General features: G+C 45.3%; 1 protein-coding gene across 2 annotated transcripts in view; it reads right to left on the reverse strand.

Annotated features, from left to right (window-relative positions):
- Nucleotides 1-231: 231 nt before the first annotated feature.
- LOC139263068 (serine/threonine-protein phosphatase 2A 55 kDa regulatory subunit B beta isoform) overlaps nt 232-21193 on the reverse strand; it is a 529859-nt gene continuing 508897 nt past the window's right edge. For both annotated transcript variants that reach the window (XM_070878606.1, XM_070878607.1), the window contains 3 exons: nt 16966-17135; nt 9038-9129; nt 232-6350 (listed from right to left, as the gene is read on the reverse strand). In XM_070878606.1, the coding sequence (XP_070734707.1) occupies nt 6071-6350; nt 9038-9129; nt 16966-17135 (542 nt within the window). In that variant the 3' untranslated portion in view covers nt 232-6070. The remainder of the gene's footprint in view (nt 6351-9037; nt 9130-16965; nt 17136-21193) is intronic.

A 21193-nucleotide genomic window follows, 5' to 3' on the forward strand; every position in this document is an offset into this window, starting at 1 on the left:
ACAAGGACAAAGGTACACCAGCCGAATCATTTGACCCATACAATAAAGAGCCAGCCCCGCCTGCCCTTCCCCTCCCCAATATAGAAAGCACTTTTACCAGTCGGTCAAGCCCCTAACACAAAACAGCCACAGCATGTCCTAAAGCTCAGGGTGGTACCTTAGTCACATCCATGACCCCCCCTCCCCCCACCCACCCACCCCGACTCCCATCCCCCCTCAAAAAAGGGCCTGGCAGTTAACATGCAATAAAAAACATTGCGGTACAGAACAGAATCATTGACTGCAAATTCACTTGTGTTTTTTGAAAAAGAAAAAAATACTGACATAGACCCCGCCCGCTCTCCTTTTAATTGTACACTTATAGAAACAAGTATATGGCATTGGACACCAACACTGGTGTCTCTCCTATTGATCAAGTAGCAGGTAGATAGGTACCTTTGTGTCTTGGTTCTGGTGTTTGTCGAGTAGTCTCTGGGCACACATGGGCACAGTGTCCTTTGGCAGTGGTCCATGAAATACAGGCCTGCTGTTTTGGGATGTGGGAAAGTGACTATTGAAACAGATGAGAGTTTGGACCAGCCCTATATTCAGTACAATAGTCTAGAAGTGAATTGGTTAAGATTCGGGGATGAATGCTTCACGGGTTCACGCACAATCGCCCTGTTCATCATTTTAATGGAGGCGGTTAACTCATTTAAAGTAAACAGGTTGAACAGTCCGGCTTCTGTTAACATAGGGGGCTGAGGAACATCACACAAGGACACTAAGTGTTTGTCGGTTAAGGAAGCCAACAGTAGTTTTAAAATTACATATCTCTTCTGTTTCCTGGAAAAAAAGCTTAATGTCACCAGCACAGAGGAGATCTAATAGAGGTGCTCAGAATTATGAGGGTTTTTGATTAGGTGAATGGTGAAAAGATACTTTCAGCTAGTCGATAACTCGACAGAATGACAGGAGAGGTTGTAGTTTTTTTTAAAACAAAGAGTTGTTAGAATATGGAATGTCCCACAGAATCCACAATAGGTTTTAAAAAGAAAGGGAATAAATATTTGTAAAAGTAAAATTGAAAAGGATTATGGGGGGAAAATAGGGCTGGGGAGTGGGATGATGCTCTGTCAAGAGAGCCGGCACAGGCATGAAGGGTGGAATGGCCTCCTTCCGTACTGTAAAATTCTGCGGTTTGAATGATCCAGCAACTTTTGTTTGAAGTGCACGAGGCGAGCGCTGACATGGCCTGAAAGCCTCATTCAAAATTGCCCTATGCAGCAAGATTAGCCACTCTTACTGGTTCTGCTGAGAGTTAGGACTGTGGATACAACCTGTCTTGAATTGACTGTTTAAGGATGTGCTGGGCCAAAACCTGCTTTAAAATGAGCTGAGGAAGGGGTTGATTTAAATGCTTGGAATGTGTGAACACTCCTTACTGTGATGTAGGAGTGCATTAGGAGTATTAAGAAGTAAGGAACAAGAAAATATGCATGGGGAGGGGGGAGGGTGGGGGTGAGGCTTTTCCTAACCCCCTTCCCCACCCCAATATAGATCAGTAGGTCAGAGTTCAGCTCTTGATCCGTACCCATTTCAGTCAGGATGCAGATAGGGGTACTACAATTGGCCTCAACACCCTTTGACGAGGGAGGGAGGGGAACAAAAAAAACAAAATCAGTGGGATTCCCGCTCTCAGGACCGCTATCCAGTGACCATGGCTGGAAGATTCATTTTTGAAACATTATTGTCGCAATACAGGGTACAAATTTTTATTTTTATTTCTTCTGAAGCCACGGACTTGCAGTTCCATCCACGCTCTCCAGCACTGCATCCAAGTTTCCATTTTTTGTGCAGGAACCTAGGCAGTGAGAGTCAGCGGCTATTTGACCCAGGGAGGCATCACAGTCGAGTCAGATCCTGTTCCCGACCAACTTCCACACATGCACTTCCCAGCCATGGTCATTGGACAGCGATCCTGAGCGGCAATCCTGGCCGATTTCCCTGCTTCCCTCATTCAAGGGCACTGAGTTGGACTGTAGCAACCTTATCTCCATCTCCAGTGAAATGGACTAACCGGGCAGGGCTGAACTCTGACCTTCTGGGGGTGCATGGCTCAGTCATACACCGCAGTGCATATGTAAACAGTGTTTAACTTCAAGTCCACTGATTGAGAGAGCACAGAACTCAATCTGAGAGGCAGCATCCTCAGTAAGCAGGTTGGGGTTTTACAAAGCTGCGCTAACTTCAGTGGGCAATTGTTAGTTAGGAATTAGTGATCACTGTTCAACCATGTTATAAATCATGATCATTAGTTAAGAGTAAGTGCCTGCTCACAGTTCAGCCATGTTATAAATGATAACCAGTATAATAGGCATATTATAAAAGGCAATTGAAAAGGATTAAGTAAATGCACAGTTTCTCAATTAACTGATCGAATTGTTCGAGTAGTTATTGCGATTTAGTGCTAATTTTGATGCTGCAATGTATTTTACCCATTCAGGCTCTGATCAGATAATCTGTTTTAGTGCTGTTGAGGGATAAATATTGGCCAGGACACCAGGGAAAACTCCCCTGCTCTTCTTTGAAATAACGCCATAGAATCTTTTACGTCCACCTGAGAGAGCAGATGGAGCCTCGGTTAAATGTCTCATCTGCAAGACGGCACCTCCGACAGTGCAGCACTCCCTCAGTACTTCACTGGAAGTGTCAGCCTAGATTTTGTGCTCATGTCTCTGGAGTGGTTTTGAACCCACAACCTGCTGACTCCGGGCGAGAGTGCTCTACGAACTGAGCCACGGCTGGTAGCCAATCAGCAGCCCTCAATGATGTCAATGGATGAGAAAATCGGGCGTGGTGTAAGATAGGCAGCTGATTCACTATCGCCTGTTTCTGCTCTATCACCTGAGACTAATTTCACCCTCCCCTACACCCTCCTCTCATCTTTTGGAAAAGTTACAAAATGGCCAGTGGAAGCCGGGAGGTCTGAAGAAAGTAATTAAACACTTTTAAAGTTAGGATTGTACGAGGAAAATAACGTGTAGAAAACAAATCGATCTAGGGAGGAAAAAATAATGTAAAAAATGACAGATACAGAAAAAGGCGAGAATAATGGGCAACAAGCTGGGCAGAATGAACACAGGTTCAATTGGGTATTTTTAATTGAATTCTGACCTTTGAGTATCTTGGTCTGGATCAATGGAGGCTGCGATTTGCTGGGATATTTGGAGATTTTGAGGGTTAAAATTAATTAATTAATAGAAAAGAGAAGGCTCAGGTGACCTGATAGAGGCATTTAAGATTATGAAAGGGTTTGATAGGGTAGATATGGAGAAGTAATTTCCACCTGTGGGGGGACCAAAACTAAGGGCCATAAATAGTCACATAAATCCAATCGGGAATTCAGGAGAAACTTCTTCACCCAGAGAGTGGAGTAGTTGAGGCGAACATCATAGATGCATTTAAGGGAAAGCTAGATAAGCACATAAGGGAGAAAGGAATAGAAGGGTATGGTGAGATGAAGTAGGCTGCGAGGACCTCGTGTGGAGCATAAACACCGGCATGGACCCGTTGTGCCAAATGGCCTGTTTCTGTGCTGTAGACTCTATACAATATGTAAAAACATCTCTTATGCAAATGAATGGGCATGGATGGGTGCACAAGTCGTATCAGGCGACTGAAGTGGCTGTTGCTGGTGTGTGCGTTTTTACTCCTGTTTCTGGATGACTATTTTCCAAGAGCATGCTGAAAAAGCTCAGCGATAGGAGGTAAATTTGAAAGATTTAAACACTGCTGTGCAACTCCTCAATAGTTGGTAATTGGTGACAGATTTTGTGTTTCAATTTCATCCCTCCTCGTTACTGCTATCTGGGCTGACTAAGTACACATTGCACCAGTGTTGACTTGATACTTTGGGGATTATGACTCATCAAGGGGGAGAGTTGAAACTATAGCTAACAAATGTTCTGTGTAAATATTAACTTTCAGACTCTATCCAACGAAATGCCAAGTTATTTACCAAACAGCTTATAGGCCCCGCTTCCAAAGCATTTTGTTTAAAAAAATTCATCCATCGCGGATTAGGGGCTGGTGAACCTGGCTGTTCATGTGTTACATAATACAAAAATCGTCACCTAATTTTATTTTTAAACATTGAATTACACCTGAATGCTTACTAAAACTTAAATAAATCCGTTTAAAGCATTTGTTTAAATGCACCTTTAAAAAATAGTGGAACATTAGGTATTCATTTTATTTTTGGCTGAATCTAATTAAACAGTGTTTATTTTTGAGATTTGATTCTGGATTGTTGCTGTAAAAAGATTGCATTTTTTGTAAGAAATAAAGATGTTTACTCCTTCCCCTGAATGCGTTGATATTTTTCTGTGGCATGATTCCAGGGATGCCAGGCACCCTCCAGTGCCTGGCCAGGGTGATAATTCTTCGCATTGGAACCTAGCCAAGTGTTGGTGAGCTATTCGACTACAGGGGGCAACACCGTCAAGCCTGGTCCTGTCCTCAACCGTCCCGCCCCGCCCATGTTCATACATGCACAGCTTCCAGCAAGGGTTACTGCATAGCAATTAAGAGCAAGAGCTTTGGCTGATTTTTCTCTCCCTTCTCCCTAATCTGGGGGGTCTATCAAGTTTAATGGTTGTGGATGCAGCTGAGCTCAACTAACTTGACGCATAGTTAGGTAGCCCTCTGCCTTTACCAACTGAGCCATAGGGGGAAGCACGGCTAAATCTACTTGAACTGTATTCACCGTAGCAAAAGCTTGGGACAAGTAAAAGATTGAGGCTTGATCATACATAGATATACATATATTTAAAAAGAGAATATCTCCCATCTTGGTAAAGGCTCCAGTCAAACCTTCAGTCAATACTGACAGGACAGTGTAGCTTTATTCTGGTGTAGTGTCAGTTAAAATGAATACCCCTGGTTTTAAGAAACAGAAACTACACATTCTATACCTAGCTCTACAAGAACCAAACTGAGGAAATTGTGTGCAAACCACCAGGACAATATTAACAGAAGACATTTCAAAGAAATTTATACCAGAACATAACTTTCAGCCATCTTACTGAATGTAGAGCAGGCTTGAGGGGCCAAATGGCCCACTCCTGCTCCTATTCCTTATGTTTCTATCAAGGGGAGGGAGTGGGGGGGGGGGGGGCAGTGGCGGGGAAGGGGTGGAAAGACAATTCTGAGATCTGACATAATTAGGACATAATTTAAAAGTAAAACCTGTTCAGTCATTATATGCAATTACTCCCATTATTAGATGTAAAACTTGAAAAACTCTACCTACAAAAGCCCCGACAGTCTCGGGGCTTTAAAAATCTACAATTACATTTTCAAATTGGCATTAGTATAGTTAACATAAACGTTTTCTAGTTTGCTTGTTCAACAATGCAAGTAAATTCATTCTTTCATATACTGAGCTACAAAACTGCTCGGGTCATTTCACAAATAAGAGATTTCTGTTAGAGGAATTGCGTTGAAAATTCCCTGATTCGTTAAACATCGCTCATTATATTATGCTGACAAACACCTGAAATTACTCTCAATCCCAGTGTGCGTAGAAACAGGAGGGGCGCATTTTATGGAGAACAAAAAAAACTTAAAAATATAAACGTACACTCTAACATCTGACGCCCTCCGGAAGCAGCTGTCAATCGGTGCAAATAAGATTATTTGGATAAAGAATGTCCAAGGCATTAGCAGCTGAGGAGAAATAAAATACACAAAACATAAAAGTTTATCCCTATTTCCACAAGGGTGAGGGGGGGGGGGGGGGGGGAAGAAAATTTACAAGTCAGTGTCGAATATTTACAGCTTTAAAAGCCAGAAGAATTAGATGGAAATTCAGTGTCTCAAACAGAAGCCATTTTGTTCTAGAACAGATGCATCATGGGAATTACAGATCCACATACCAAAAGGCACCACAGCTTCATTAAGACAGACAACTTGACAAAAAACAATTGTTAGGATTAATTCCAGAGGGCAAGTTTTCCTTTAAAAAATAATAATAATCATTTGATGTTTAATTGTACGCAGTGCTAAGGTGACCAGTCAAACAAATGTTCTAGTTCACTTTGTCCTGGAATATATAGAGGTTGTTTGTGGCGGCTACTGCTATGATATTCTCTGACGGATGCCACGCCGTGTGCAGAATCTTCTTACTGAAGTCCAAACTGTCGACACTAATTTCGTCCTTCTTCCTTTTCCCTCCCATGCATACTTTGCGAGGTTTGAGGATTGCTCTGGGCTTGCTGTTCTCCCGTGATGCTTCCAGCGTGACATCCCGCTTTGTGTTGCGATCGAACATTCTGAAGAAGTTGTTGTAAGAGCCCGTCATGATCACGCTGTGAAGCAGATGAACACAGGGGGGGGGGGGGGCGGGGGGTGCGGGGTGGGGGGAAAGAAAGGAAGGCTTTATGGTTATATAACTTCACGTACCTTCAAAAAACACCTTCATGTTTTTCATGTACAGGACAAAGATGAACGACCAGTTAATGTGTCTTTGGTGGCGTGGGTTGAGGGAGAAATGTTGGCCAGAATATTGGGAAAATTCGCTGCTAAAAGAGATCTCACTAGTGACTATGCTTCTTGGGGGAGGAGGGGAAAATGGGGTAATGGGGATAGTCGTGCCTCCACGATGATGGGATACCGGTTGATGGGAGCTCGGAACCAAGTCATATGATGCGTGGGTCAGGTAGGTCCATGGTACTCCAGTCAACCTGACTCACCAGTGGAGTCTATAAGGTGGGGTAGGGGATAGACCAAGGCACTAAAAATTAGTGTGGCCCTCAACGGACAAGCAGCAGGACACTCTGTACTGGTAAGTGGCAAAGTTTTGACTGGTTAAACTCCAGCCGGGCCCCTGTTCACACTTGAGGGTCTCTACCGACCTCTAGCTTTAGGCAAGCGGCTGTAACCCCAAGTGTGCATGCCACACCAAGCAAGTGGAGCCTCAACTCGCGTGGATTTTTCAACAGATAGGTTGGAGATGCTTAAATATGGAGATGGGATTCCATACATATAAGGCACATCCGGCTGATCAAAAAAAAAAATTTTTAATATTGCACCTAATGACTCCTCTGACAATGCAGCAGCCCCTCAGTAGTCAAGAGAAATTAATAAAAACATGAGGGATGTAAGACGGGCTGTCAATTCTTCATCACCTGTGTTACACTATCGGACAAAGTCAATATGACTCCCCAATGTCTTTATAATTTTAAACTGGCCTTTCTTTCCAATTCCTCCCTCTGCATTCCCATTTGATAACATTATTTTCATTTTTAAATAATCTACTTCACTTTAGTTTTTTTTGTTGCCAGTTTCTCCCCTCTTAGGATCATAGAAATGACAGCATCGAAGGATACTGTTCGGCCCATCAATTCCTGTATCCTGTGCTAGCTCTTCAACTGCATCTGTCTATGCTAACCCCATTTTCCTAACCTTTCCCTGTATCCTTGTGTTTTTAATTTCTTCTTCCTTATCAATTCTCTTTTAAATAATGCTATAGTTTGCTCCCTCCTTTTCCATTTGTGGTAAAGTCTTACATGTTCTAATAACGCTCTGTGCAAAAGTAAATGTTCTAAACTTTCCCCTTCATTCTTCTAGTGATATTCTATGGCCCCTTGTTTGGCAACCATAGAAATAATATTTTATCTGACGCTCTCAAAACCTTTCATAGTTTTGAAAACCTCTATTCGATGCCCCCACTTAATCTTCTCTGATCTAGTGACAGAGCCCTAATTTTTCACACCTGTCTTCATTATAACCTTTGCTGTACCCTTTTCATGGCTGCAATAGCTTTCCTATAATTGGATGCTCTGACCTGTACGCAACTGTGGCCTAATCAATGTTTTCACAAATTCATACATCATTTGAGGTGTATAATATTATGAGGGGTCTAGTTAGAGTGGATAGGAAGGACCTATTTTCCTGGTTATTAATCAGGGAGCACAGATTTTTTTCACAATGGGCTGAATGGCCTCCTTCTGTGCTGTAAAATGGTAACAAAAATTACTAAAATGAAGTAGATTAGGGTAGCGGCGTGCCTTTTCGACCTAGAGAAGTAGCGAGACGGAGGTGTTTAGGGAGGGAATTCCAGAGCTTAGGGCCCAGGCAGCCACCAATGGTGAAAATCAGGGATGCTCAAAAGGCCAGAATTGGAGGAGCGCAGAGGGTTGTACGGCTGGAGGAGGTTACAAAGATAGGGAGGGGCATAGCTAGAAAAGGCCATTAAAAACACCAAATGGGATTCTGCATTTTATAGTTGAGTTCATTTAATACAAAAGCAAGAAAGTGATCATAGAATCATAAATTTTACCCTAATCTGAGCAACATTTACCCTACTCTTTGCTTTCTGTCCCTCAGCCATTTCTATGTGGCTATATTCCCTTTAATACCATGTAGCTTATTTTTTCGTAACAAGTCTCCTATGTACCACCTTATCAAATGCCTTCTGCAAATCCATATGCACAAAATCCATTAATTTCCCTGCGATTTCCTCAACAAAAGATTTTCCTCTTCTGAAGTCGGATTTTTGCCAGGGTATGGTACCTCATATCAAGTGACCGTTTCCCAAACCTAGACAGCGAGTGTTTTTCAGTAGTGGCCGTCTCAGCAGAGCATGATCCTGTCCTCACACATTATTGCAGGAGTCACTGATAGTAATCGGGAGTGGCAATAGAGGAGTATCTTCTCCCCTCTCTAGTGCAGGGGTACTGGGGCCAATGGTACAGTACGGATGTCGAACCAGGGACCAGCTCCTCTATAAGGTTCAGTGCCATAATCCACAGTGCGCGTACCCTACAAAGCTATCAGTAGATCATTCTTGCAGATTATATTATAGAACTGATTAAGTACATCAACATATTGGATGCACATTTCCAATTTATTTACACCGTAGGGATGCAGCTGAAGTAATTGAACTTTGACCTACAGAGGGATCATTTCAATGACCACTCCAGTCGAGGTAGAAAGGGTAAGAAATGCAGACTACTTCACTGGCCTGCAAAGACAAATCGAAAGCATCACCTACCTGTCAGACCCATTCCACACACACTCAAACTTGTCAAAGATGCAATCGTTTTCATAGAGGGAACACAGCTTACTCCTCAGATATTCATGCACCTGACAAAAGACCAACAGGAAAGAAATAGGGTTAAGAATGGCAGGTGCTCCCATGTAACCATGGGTGACAGGGATGATTAAGTGTTGGGGAATCGGTTGTACTCAGTTTTTCCCCAATCTAACTTTATTACCCTCTAGTGAAGGAATCGGCCTCTTGGAATGGGCCCACGTGCTTACCATTCACTATTTGGCCACAGCCAGCATCATATAGGTGAGCCTGATCCTGGCCTTACTCAAAGTGCACACGTATATGCGACAGTGGTTGACAGCAAAACAAGGGTTGTTGGGCATGAGTCAGCTGTGGTAACTAACCCAGGCTCGCTGAGGTTGGCTGTAGTGGGCCGACAGTTGGCTGATTACGATCAGCTAACTCAGCACAGAGCCGGAATTCAATCTGGAGCCTTCTGCCTGTGGGGTTCAGCTCCTCACTGAGCCATCGGGAGAGTGTGCACATCTCACCTCTGCAGGCAAACTATCCAACCATACAATCTTATAAAATGATATGCAGTGTTGCGTAGCCCGATGACAGATCTACATAATGCATAAGTATCTGCAAAGCACAATTCTAAGAATTTTTGGGAACAGGAAAAGATAATTTCACTGACAATCCTGTCTTTGTTTGACAGATCTCAACCCCATCTATCCATCTTCTCATCATACCCTTTTATCTCTTTTCTCCAGAAAAACATTTGATTGTCTCCTGAATGTACTTATACTGTTCCCTTCAATGGCCTTCCTTGGAAATTTATTCCACAATTCTATTACCCTTTTTGGATTATACATCCCACATTACTCTTTAATCTCAATTTCCCCATTGTTATCTTGGAGCTCTTGGTACATGAACTCTGAACTATTGCTAAAGATCAATTCACTTTATATGATATTAATGTGATAGAGAAGACAAACCCAGAATAATGCTCTCAGACACACACGGACTATAGGACAAGTGGGCACGAGAGACCAGCAAGATAGACCCCAGAATATATTTCTTTACACAGAGTAGTAAACAACTAGAATGGGGTGCCCGGGACTGGTAGTTGAATGAACAATCAACTTTGATTTATATAGTGCCTTTGACGACCTCAGGATGTCCCAAAACACTTTACAGCCAATGAAGTACTATGAAGTGTAGTCACTGTTGTATTTCAGGGAATTTGCGCACAGCAGCAAGATTCCACAAACAGCAACGTGATGATGACCAGATTTTTTTTTTCTAGTGATGTTGGTTGAGGAATAAATATTGACCAGGGCACCAGGAGAACTTCCGTGCTCTCTGAATAGTGCCTTGGCATGTTTTACATTCGCCTGAGAAGGCAGACGGTACCTCGATTTAACGCCTCATCCGAAAGACGGCACCTCTGACGTGTAAGCCGAGATTATGTGCTAAGATCCTAGAGGAGGGCTTGAACCCACCTAGAGGAGGGCTTGAACCCACGACCTACTGACTCAGAGGCGTGAGTGCTATCACCAGCCAAAGCTGACACCTGGTTGAGACCAGGCACCAGATTCATTTAGATACTACCATGGGGAGATGATGGGGTTGGCATTCTGGAAGAAAGAGATCAGATGGGTTTAAGACCCTTCTTCATCTGAACCTATTGTGTGATAAGGAGTAGTGGTTAGGTGGATTCAAGGATAGACATTTGTTGTCTCCTGCAACAGGAGAGCTATAAAAGGAGAGAAAACAGCATGGAACTAAAACCTCGGCAACATCCTGTAACGATGAACAGAACCCCAAAAGATCATGGAGAAGCAAGTCTACTGAGGCCGTAGGGTGGGGGAGGGGAGCAGAATGGATCATAGCTGGTTTCTGGGTGTATAATGAACTTTCAAAAACCATTTTCTTCTACAAAAATTAGCAAATGTAATTATTTTGTTTAGTGCCATCCCAGTCCAGGACTCTTATCCACTAGGGCATTGGGGTGAGTGACAAACCTCATTTACCAAGCAAACCCTGCCTCGGGCAAACAACGATGGCATCCAACCAGCTCAATTCTGGGTTAAATTGAGGTCATGATGTGAAGAATGGCAGCACATACTCCATTATAAGCAGTTGTTTAAATAAGGCAATATTGGCCTTTTTGGAGCCTTATATAGGATAGTGAGGAGTCAGGTAATTGGAGTCTTGTACACTATCAACAGGCTCAGGCTTTCTGTCATGCATTCATTCAATTGTGCGAGAATGAAGATGTCCCACAATACTCCTCGATAAACCGCATCAACTTCATGCTTAGCAAAAAAACCCAACAAATTTGGAATGAAAGACCTATAGTTATCACCTGTGCTTTACCCGAGGCTAAGCCCAAACAGCTTCAATGGGACACCAAACAAGGTGAGATCACAGCCAGGCACAGTAAGGGTGTGTGGAAATAAAACAACAGGAAATGTCTGAAAGGCACAGTGGGTCTGTCAGCCATCTGGAAAAATAAATAACATTTGCAGGGTGGGTGGGGAAGGGGGGGAACTCTTCAATTAGAAGGCATTTAAAGCAGAGGAGGCTGCCACTCGGCCCATCATGCCTCTTTGAAAGAGCTATCCAATTAGTCACACTCCCCTGTTCTTTCCCCATAGCCTTGAAAATGTTTCCTTTTCAAGTATAGATCCAATTCCCATTTTGAAAGTTACTGTTGAATCTGCCTCCACCACCCTTTCAGGCCATGCATTCCAGATCGTAACAGTTTGCTGCATTAAAAAAAAATTCTCATCTCCCTTCTGGTTCTTTTGTCAATTTTCTTTAATTTGTGACCTCTGATTACAGACCCTCCTGCCAGTCGAAACTATTTCTCCTTATTACTCTATCTATTACTCATCCAAATGTTGGCCTGTGCTGAGGGACACTGCAGTGTAGTCCCAGCATTCAATGCAGCTTTATTTTAAATTTCCATGGTCGATTTATATTGGACATACACAATACCAAGTGAGCAGGTCATTAACCCTTGAAGTTGTTTTAGAAATGGCAGAAAGAATGATTTCCCCAAATGCAACAACCGCATACAAGTCACTGAACACGAACTTGCTAGTCTGCTCTGATGGAAGCCTCGCATCAGCAGGTAATAGGCGCAGACTTCCCTCAGCAATTCCTCACGTAAGGTATTCTTAGACACCTTTATAACTGTGGGGGGCAGATTTTCGGCTCCTCTCTGCTCCATTTTTTGCCCCGGAGCGGCAGCAAGGGTGGCTGTCAGCCTCCGGCGCGATCCGCGGGTCCGGTTTAGCGGCAGCGCTGAGTAGCACCGCCCGGAAGAGCTGCGCCCGGTGTGCAACGCCCTGGTTGTGACATCAGCGCGAGTTTTGATTCTTGCCCGCCCCGTCCGCCCCAAAGCGCGCCTCGCACTATCTGCCTGGGAAATCAGGCGGTGCAACGATGCCGACAGCGGAGAGATAAGTAATGGACTCCTAAGGTAAGTGTGATTGTTTTTCCTTTTAATTTTATTTGCGATTTGTGTTGTGGTGGCGTGGGCAATGTTTTGGGAATGGTTTTGTGGTTTTCTTTTTAGCTTCCCCTGACCTCCCCTGCCCTCCCCCACCCCCCGGCGTCTCTCGGAGCACTCCCGGTCCAGCTCTTTAGCTTGGGAGTTTCCATCCTAATGCCCTAAGAGAGGTGTACATGCCTCCCTTTGCGCTGCGCCCCCTTATGCAGGGCCCAGCTGCCCATTTTGATGACTGAAGCGCAAACTATTCCTGGGCGCAAACTTTATCGCTCTGCTGCCATTATCGCCCCAAAAACGTCAAAGCTGAAAATCCAGACCTCGTTTTTTTAAATAGAAATTTAGAAATTTACAGCACAGAAGGAGGCCACTTTGGCCCATCGTGTCCACGCACGGCCCTCGGTCAGCAGCCCTGAAGGTTACATATAAACCTATAAATATTGAACAATGGCGGAAAGGCAAAGAGCACCCAGCCCAACCAGTCCACCTCACACAACTGCGGTACCCTTTGTACTGAAACATTCTATATGCCATCCCAACCGGAGCCATGTGATCTCCTGGGAGAGGCAAAAACCAGATAAAAACCCCAGGCCAATTTAGGGGAAAAAAATCTGGGAAGATTCCTCTCCTACCCATCCAGGTGATCGAAACTAGTCCAGGAGATCACCTTGACCGTATTCTATTCCCTGCAGTACTTACCATTATATCTGCGTCGGCCAACAAAAGGTCATCCAGTCTAATCCCAATTACCAGCTCTAGGTCTGTAACCCTGCAGGTTGCTGCATTTCAAGTGCCCATCCAACCATCTCTTAAAAGTGGTGAGGGTTTCTGCATCCACCACTCTTCCTGGCAGCGAGTTCCAGACCCCACAACACTCTGCGTGAAGAAACCCCCCTCAAATCCCCTCTAAACCTTCCTGACGTCCATCCCAAAACTTGCCCCTCGCGGCCTCGACCCTGTATTCGTTTATCCCACTGCCTTGGAGGCATGCCAGTGACTGCCGGAAATGGCAGCTTCCTGCCTTACAACTGGTCCTCTCCACCCCCACCCTCTCCCTGTACGGGAATAGGGGAGGAGTGGAGACGGCAATAATAACTGATTCGTGTCAATAAATGCCCAGATTTTTCCGTGTTGTTGGATCGGTAGAGCAGAATTTTCCCTGCTCCTATCGGACTCCGAGGTGAGCGCGCGTCACTGGCGAGACTGTCACGTGCATTGCGCGACGACACAGGCACTGACGTTACTCGCCTGATCCAACTTCCAGCACCAAATTTGGGAAGGGAAGCAACTGTAGGCAAAGTTATTTGGTGAGATTTCTCACGGGCTGCGTAACAACAGGAGGAAGAATTCAAGTATTAATCCGCCCAGCAACCTCACAAATACCGGGAAAATTTGGAATTATTGAAAGGAACTTATTAAAATGTATTACCCAAGTGTTTTGCTGTCAACCACCGACGCATGGAATTGAGCAACTGCTGGGAATTTGCTCCTCGATGAAATCTTTCGCTGCATTAGACCCCACAGTGCAGAATTGCAGGGGCTTCCACCTATTAGTGGGATTGGAGCTGGATCATTAAGCTTCCTCAAATCCAACCTTACATGCTCCAAAGCCTGAACAAATTTCATGCTTTGGTTTATCCCTTCATCTCTTGTATGTTTGGTGACTATTCAATGATCCATTTCACTTAACTGTGCCTCGTTAGTCTCTTACCTGTTCTCTTGAGGTTTAATGATCTTCAAAATAAAAAAAAAAAATTTTCTCCAAATTTACCCCGCTCTTTTTTTGAAGCTCTAATTTTTTTCCCTCGAATTTTTTGATGCTAAAATTAAAAAATTAAAACCGCCAGCAAAGGTTGTTGGATGGTGATCAATACAGGGACATTGGCAGATTCCCTACTCCTTAACCCAGGGGTACTGTGGCAAATTGTTACATTTTACCAGCACGCCAGCAGAGATCAGTTAACTCAGTACAGTGTGGTGAAGCTGGAACCTTCCTGGCCTGCAGGACTAGGTGTTAACCATGGCTCAGTGGGTAGCGCACTCGCTGCTGAGTCAGAAGGTTGTGGGATCAAGTCCCACTCCACAGACTTTAACATATAATACATGCCGTTTTTCGGATGAAACGTTAAACCGAGGCCCCGTCCCCGATAGATGTTAACGATCCCATGGCATTATTTTGAAGAAAAGCAGGAAATCTCTCCCTGGTGTTCTGGCCAATATTTATTCCTCAACCAACATCACCAAAAAAAGATTATTTGGTCATTATCACATTGCTGTTTATGGGAGTATGCTGTGTGCAAATTGGCTGCCGTGTTTCCTACATTACAACAGTGACCCACACTCCAAAAGTACTTCACTGGCTGTGAAGCGCTTTGGGACAGCCTGAGGTTGTGAAAGGCACAGCAGAAATGCAAGTCTTTCTTTAGTAACTTCGCGTCTGCTGGAGCATTCACAGAATTCTGAAGGACACGTTCATTTGCAATACCTAAAGCTCTGATTGGTCTCCTTGGATGACAAGTCCTGATTGCTGATTGGTCCCCTTACAGGACAAGACACACCCGGCAGTTTCTCTGGAATGTGTAATTAGATCCTGCCTGCCTATGTAATCAGTAATTTTGCAAGTGTAATTCGAGCCATTCTGACTGCCGACTCCAGACAGAACGGAGCTCACTTGGAACAGACAGGGCTCTTACTCGCGGGTTAAGACCTTCACTCCCCTCCCCGCCTCCCCCAAACAAGTTTGTGCAGATGATCAACCCAAGCTTGACATCACCTAACCCTATTTGTTAATTTGCTTTTCTCTTCCATGCTGGTTTGTCTGGCACGAGGAACCTGGGCTGCCTCTTCCAGATGTAAATGCGTTAGCAAAGAGCCTTGCTTTGAAAACAAGGGCTAGAGGAGGAATGAGCGAGAGGGCACAGCATTGGAGCAGAAAGAGGAGTATTCAGAGAAGGTTTGTCCGCTGTGGTAATGATAACACTACAAGAAAGGCTGTGATAGGGAGCGAGAGAGGGGCTGGAGTCCATAGCTGAAAGAGGTGTTACCGATCACAAGACAATCTGGCAGAGAAATTTGCCTCCTCAGCGCCTCACATTATTGCCTCCGGGGGGGGGGGGCGATAACAGGGCGCTAACCAGGTACTGACCGAGCATGGCGATAACATTGACTCCCGCCATATTTGGCAAGGGGATTACAGCGGCAGTACAGCGTTGCTTCCCGATTTCCTTTGCCCCGAAATCGTGAGGTCGTCGCCGTGCGCATCGCCCCAGACCCAAACTTGGGTTCCGTCCCCTGCAGCATCGCCGGGCGAAAACACCGGCAGCTGCAGGAGGCGTTCATTGGGAGGCCGAGTGCTTCAGGAGTGATGCTTAAAGGCGGCGTGGCTGGGGTAAGTGGGGTAAATCATCTGTTTCAGGTTTTGTTGCTGGGTCCTGCCCTCGATCGATCAGCCCGGCACTCTGATGTAGTGCATCGGGTTCATCGGGCTGGATCGCGGCTGCCGTCAGGGTCCAGGTGAGTTTTTTTCTTTTGCAGAGTTTGCAGTGATGGCCCTTCCCTTTAAGTGATGGAAGCAGCCTTTCAATGTGGCAGTGCTGCACCGCCCATTGTGTAGCATTGCACACATACTGCCCTGCCTGCTGCCTCTTGCGCTCCAGGAAGGAAGTGGAGCACTTGATTTAGCGTTCCACTTCCTTCCTGGAGTGCTAACCCCGTATCTTTTTAAAGTAGAAAAAGATTAGTGCCTGCGCTGATTTTTTCTACTTTTAAAAGCTGGTGCCTCAAAAGGGGCACTCCCAAATTTCTCTCCCTCTAACTTTACTATCATGAAGCATTAAAAATTTACAGTACAGGTTGAACCTCCCTTATCTGGCACCACCCCTCGTCCGGCACCATTCCCGACTGCTCCGACATGAACAAATTGAACGCATTGAAGTCCTTCCTCTCGCGATTGCTGGCCTGACCCCGCGATTCACACCCCCCCGCGCTGCACATGATCTCTCTGCTGCGCTCCCAGCTCCAAGCCAGCCAGCCCCGACATCCCCTTGCTCAGTACCTGTACCATCCAATTTAACATGACCTCCCCTCATCCGGCAAAATCCCTTATCCGGCACAGGCCAGGTCCCGAGGGTGCCGGATAAGAGAGGTTCAACCTGTACTGACATAATAGCTTCTCGCAGTCTTCAGTCAAACTTATCATGAGCCTTAGCTTAGCTCTGAAACCATTGTCTACACTGATGTAATAAACAGAAGCTTCTGATGACAGATACAAAGTTATAAGGCTCATTTCAACACTGTGGTCTACTGAATGACCCCAGAACCTTTTCTCTCATGGTTTATGATTTTGGCTGTACACCTCAGTTAAATTACTATCTACTCGCCCCTTTCCCAGACTCCGTTTGACAAGTACCTGATACGTTTCTATCGGTCTGTTCTCCATGTTTAAGTCCCAGACTTTGACGGTGAGGTAATCCCTTGTCATCATATACCGCCCGCTGTGGCTGAACTTCACGTCTGATATTGAGGAGATGATCTCCGAGAAGAACGACCGGTTGCTGGGATCCTCTGGCTCTTCAAAGACTGGAGATCGACATGACCAGGAGGAGAGAAGTAAAATGTACACGTTAGCAGCGCTTCATTCAGAACATTTTTCAACTATCGAAAAGAACAAAGGAACATCAAAAAAGATAAAAGCAACAGAATATCTCCCAGAAGTTGTCCTGGGTACATTCATAATAAAGGATGAAACTGAGTACTGTGTACAATGAGCAAGTGTGACCTTAGCTCCTTTAATAAGACTCCAGAGTGTAGGTACCTCGTGGGAGGCCTGCTTATATACAGTGCTCCCAAGGGATGCTGGGATCCCTTGAGACTCCAACAGGTGGGCCCTCTGGTGGTCAGGTGTCATGCAGGTTACAAAGGGTTAAATACATAACATTACTCCCCCGTGAAGTCAACAGTACACTTATTTACAAGGTGAGACGATCCCTTGTCAATCGTCTCAGTACAAATGCGGGTGTGGGTGGGTTGGTCAGTTCTTCACTGGGCTGTTGGGCAGCTGGCCTGGCGGACTGCTGGAGATGATGAGTTCGGCTTCGTGGTCAACCATGATGTCAGTTGCCACTTGTGTGTGTGTGTTGGAGGGTCAAAGTTGGTGGTGTCCTCTTCAGGTTGTTTGTAGCTGTTGCTGAACCACAATTTGATTTGGTCCAAATGTTTTCTGTGCGTTTGTCCATTGGCCAATTTGACCTGAAACACTCTACTCCTCTCTTTGGCTGTGACCGCGCCAGCGAGCCATTTGGGACCATGTCCATAATTGAGCACAAACACGGGATCACTGATCTCAATATTGCGTGACAAACTTGCGCAGTCATGGTACACACGTTGTTGATGCCACTTGTCCTCCACGTGATCATGGAGATCAGGGTGGACAAGAGAGAGCCTTGTTTTAAGCGCCCTTTTCATGAGCAGCTCGGCTGGGGGAACCCCGGTGAGTGAGTGGGGTCTGGTGTTGTAGCTGAGTAGCACACGGGATAACTGGGTCTGTAGGGAGCCTTCCGACACATGTTTCAAGCTTTGCTTGATGGTCTGAACTGCCTGTTCTGCCTGGCCGTTGGATGCGGGTTTGAACGGGGCAGATGTGACATGTTTAATCCCGTTGTGGGTCATGAATTCCTTGAATTCAGCACTGAAGCACAGCCCATTGTCGCTGACTAGGACATCAGGCAAGCCGTGCGTGGTAAACAAGGCTCGTAGGCTTTCAATAGTGGCCGTGGACATGCTTACAGACATTATTGTACATTCAATCCATTTTGAGTAAGCGATCACGACAACCAAAATATTTTGTCTAGAAATGGGCCCGCATAGTCTACGTGGATCCTCGACCACAGTTTGGAGGGCCACAACCACAAACTTAGCGGTGCCTCTCTGGGTGCATTGCCTTCTCCAGGATACCGACTGTTCTTTGCATTTTCGTGCGGTTGTTCGTTATCTCGTCATCAATTGATACACTCATAATAAAGGATGAAACTGAGTACTGTGTACAATGAGCAAGTGTGACCTTAGCTCCTTTAATAAGACTCCAGAGTGTAGGCACCTCGTGGGTGGCCTGCTTATATACTGTGCTCCCAAGTGATGCTGGGATCCCTTGGGACTCCAACAGGTGGGCCCTCTGGTGATCAGGAGTCATGCAAAGGGTTGAATACATAACAGTACTCTCACCTCTGGGATGGAAGTTTAAGTCCAAACCAAACTAATGCTGAATGTAATGGCTCCACATGAAATGAGTTGAGTTATTCCCAACTCAAACTCAGGTGGTGTTGGTCTACAGCACAAAATGGCTACAAATCAGGATGAATTTGGCAATCATAGCGAAGCCAGAAAGGCAGTTTGTATAAGGTGGGAGGGGAATAACTTACACTGTTTTCAATGGTGCTCTTCTGAAATTGGGATTTTCACACATTTCTAGTGCTGTGTGTGAGAAAACGTGCTTCTTGATTTCCCTCCTAAATGGCCTATCCCGAATTTTAAGATTCTGCTCCAGAAGAAGAAATAGTTTCTTTGTATCTACACCTCGATCAGATCAGCCCTCAATCTTCAATCCTCAAGGCAATCTAAGCTAAGTTCTCATAATTTGACCCTCTATCATCTGGTGAATCTGTGCGGCACCCGTTCCAAGGCCAATATATCCTTCCTAAGCTGCGGTTCCCAGAACTTTTTTCTTTACTCGTTGCTGGGATGTGGGCATCGCTGGTAAGGCTAACATTTACTGTCCATCCCTAATTGCCCTTGAGAAGGTGGTGGTGGGCCACCTTCATGAACTGCTGCATTCCGTGGGCTGAAGGTACTCACAGTGCCGTTAGGGAGGGAGTTCCAGGATTCTGACCCAGTGACGATGAAGGAACGGCGATATATTTCCAAGTCAGAATGGTGTGTGACTTGGAGGGGATAGCGTTCCCATGTGCCTGCTGACCTTGTGGTAGAGGTTGTGGGCTTGGGAGGTGCTGTCAAAGAACAGAACACAGTACTCCAGGTGGGGTATAACCAGGACATCTCCTTGTCTTTCTTCAGTGTGCTGACCACCCATTATGCCAAAAGCAGAGTGTTTTGAGTGTCAGATCCAACCACAACTGCCATTGCCTGTATCCTTTTTTCAAAGTGGCCTAGTCATGTTTTACTTTTTGACCTCTATTTTTCTTTTCCAAATTATCTCTCTTTAAGTCTCCCTTAGGCCCCAAATCACTCACTACCCAAGATGGGGTAGACAATCTAACTATAAACCTCTGTCAAAGCCTTGGTTGAGCTGGGTAAATAATGTGCACAGAAAACATCTAGTGGAAGAGAAAAGATGGTTTCTCGCTCAATAATTAAATAGCTGCCGGTCTCCTTTCAAAATATTAGTCCTTCCCACCACTCGGCTTTTAATTAAAGTATTTTATAATGAACAATTTTTAGATATCTTTATTCTGATTAACAATTTTATCAAGGCTTTAGTAGCTTCATTTGAATTAAAAGGAAAGTGACATTTTATAAATTTTAATATGTTCACAATATGCTGGAAAATAAAAAAAAACATTGCTTTAATTATACAATAGCTGGCATAAAAACTTAACATATTACAACAACCTGCATTTATATAACCCCTTTAACATTGTAAAAAGGCCCAGGGTACTTCGCAGGAGCATAATCACAGACTCTAAACCAAAGGAGGAGACCTAAAGACTGATCAAAGAGATAGGTTTTAAGGAGGGTCTTAAAGGAGGAGAGAGAGGTGGAGCAGCAGAGAGGTTTAGGGAGAGAATTTCAGAGCATAGTGCTTAGATGGCTGAAGACATGGCTGCCAATGGAGGGGCGAAAGAAGTGGGGGAAGGACAAGTGGTCAGAGTTCGAGGAATACAGAGCTCTCAGAGGGTTGGAGGAGTTGACTGAGATAGGGACGGAAGAGGCCATGGAATACCTCCAAATCAATATAGGTCAACGAGCACAAAGGTGATAGGTGAGCAGGACGTGCCGAGAGTTAGAATATACTGGTAGCAGAGTTTTGGATCAGCTTATTAGGGAAGGTGGAAGATGGGAGGCCAGCCAGGAGAGCATTGAAATAGTCAAATGTTACAGCACAATAGGGACAAAGAATTCAAGACATATGGTGGCCGAAATTGGCTATCAACCCGGTTGGGGGCGGTAACCTCTCCGGGGCTGGTACAGAAGTCCCGCCCCGGAGGCAAAATTGGGGTTACCATCCCTCACAGTAAATGGAGCGCAATGTCCTTTTGGGCGGGATCAGGGGCGTGACACGGCTTCTCCATGTAGCGCTGGCGCATCCCTTCTGTTAAAGTGGAGGGACGCTGCGAGCTCTGCAGGCCCTTTGATGGCCTCCACTGGGCCACCAGGGATACGGAGTGCCATGGCCGCAGCCCGGCACTAAAACGAAGTGCTATGCTGCACGATCGCGGCCCAGACACCGTGACAGCGGCCCGACCGATGAGTTGGGAAAAAAAATGGCGGCGCGTGGAGCACACCTCCCCTTTAACTTTTGCCCCGCGATGTGTGCGCAGCCTAGTTTGCGACCCACGAGGCTGGCACATACATTGCCCACGGAGGCTGCGGGGCGGAAAGGGGTTGCCGTGCACGGCGATGAT

The sequence above is a fragment of the Pristiophorus japonicus genome, chromosome 4, assembly GCF_044704955.1.
Source record: "Pristiophorus japonicus isolate sPriJap1 chromosome 4, sPriJap1.hap1, whole genome shotgun sequence".
Classification (NCBI taxonomy): Eukaryota; Metazoa; Chordata; class Chondrichthyes; family Pristiophoridae; genus Pristiophorus; species Pristiophorus japonicus.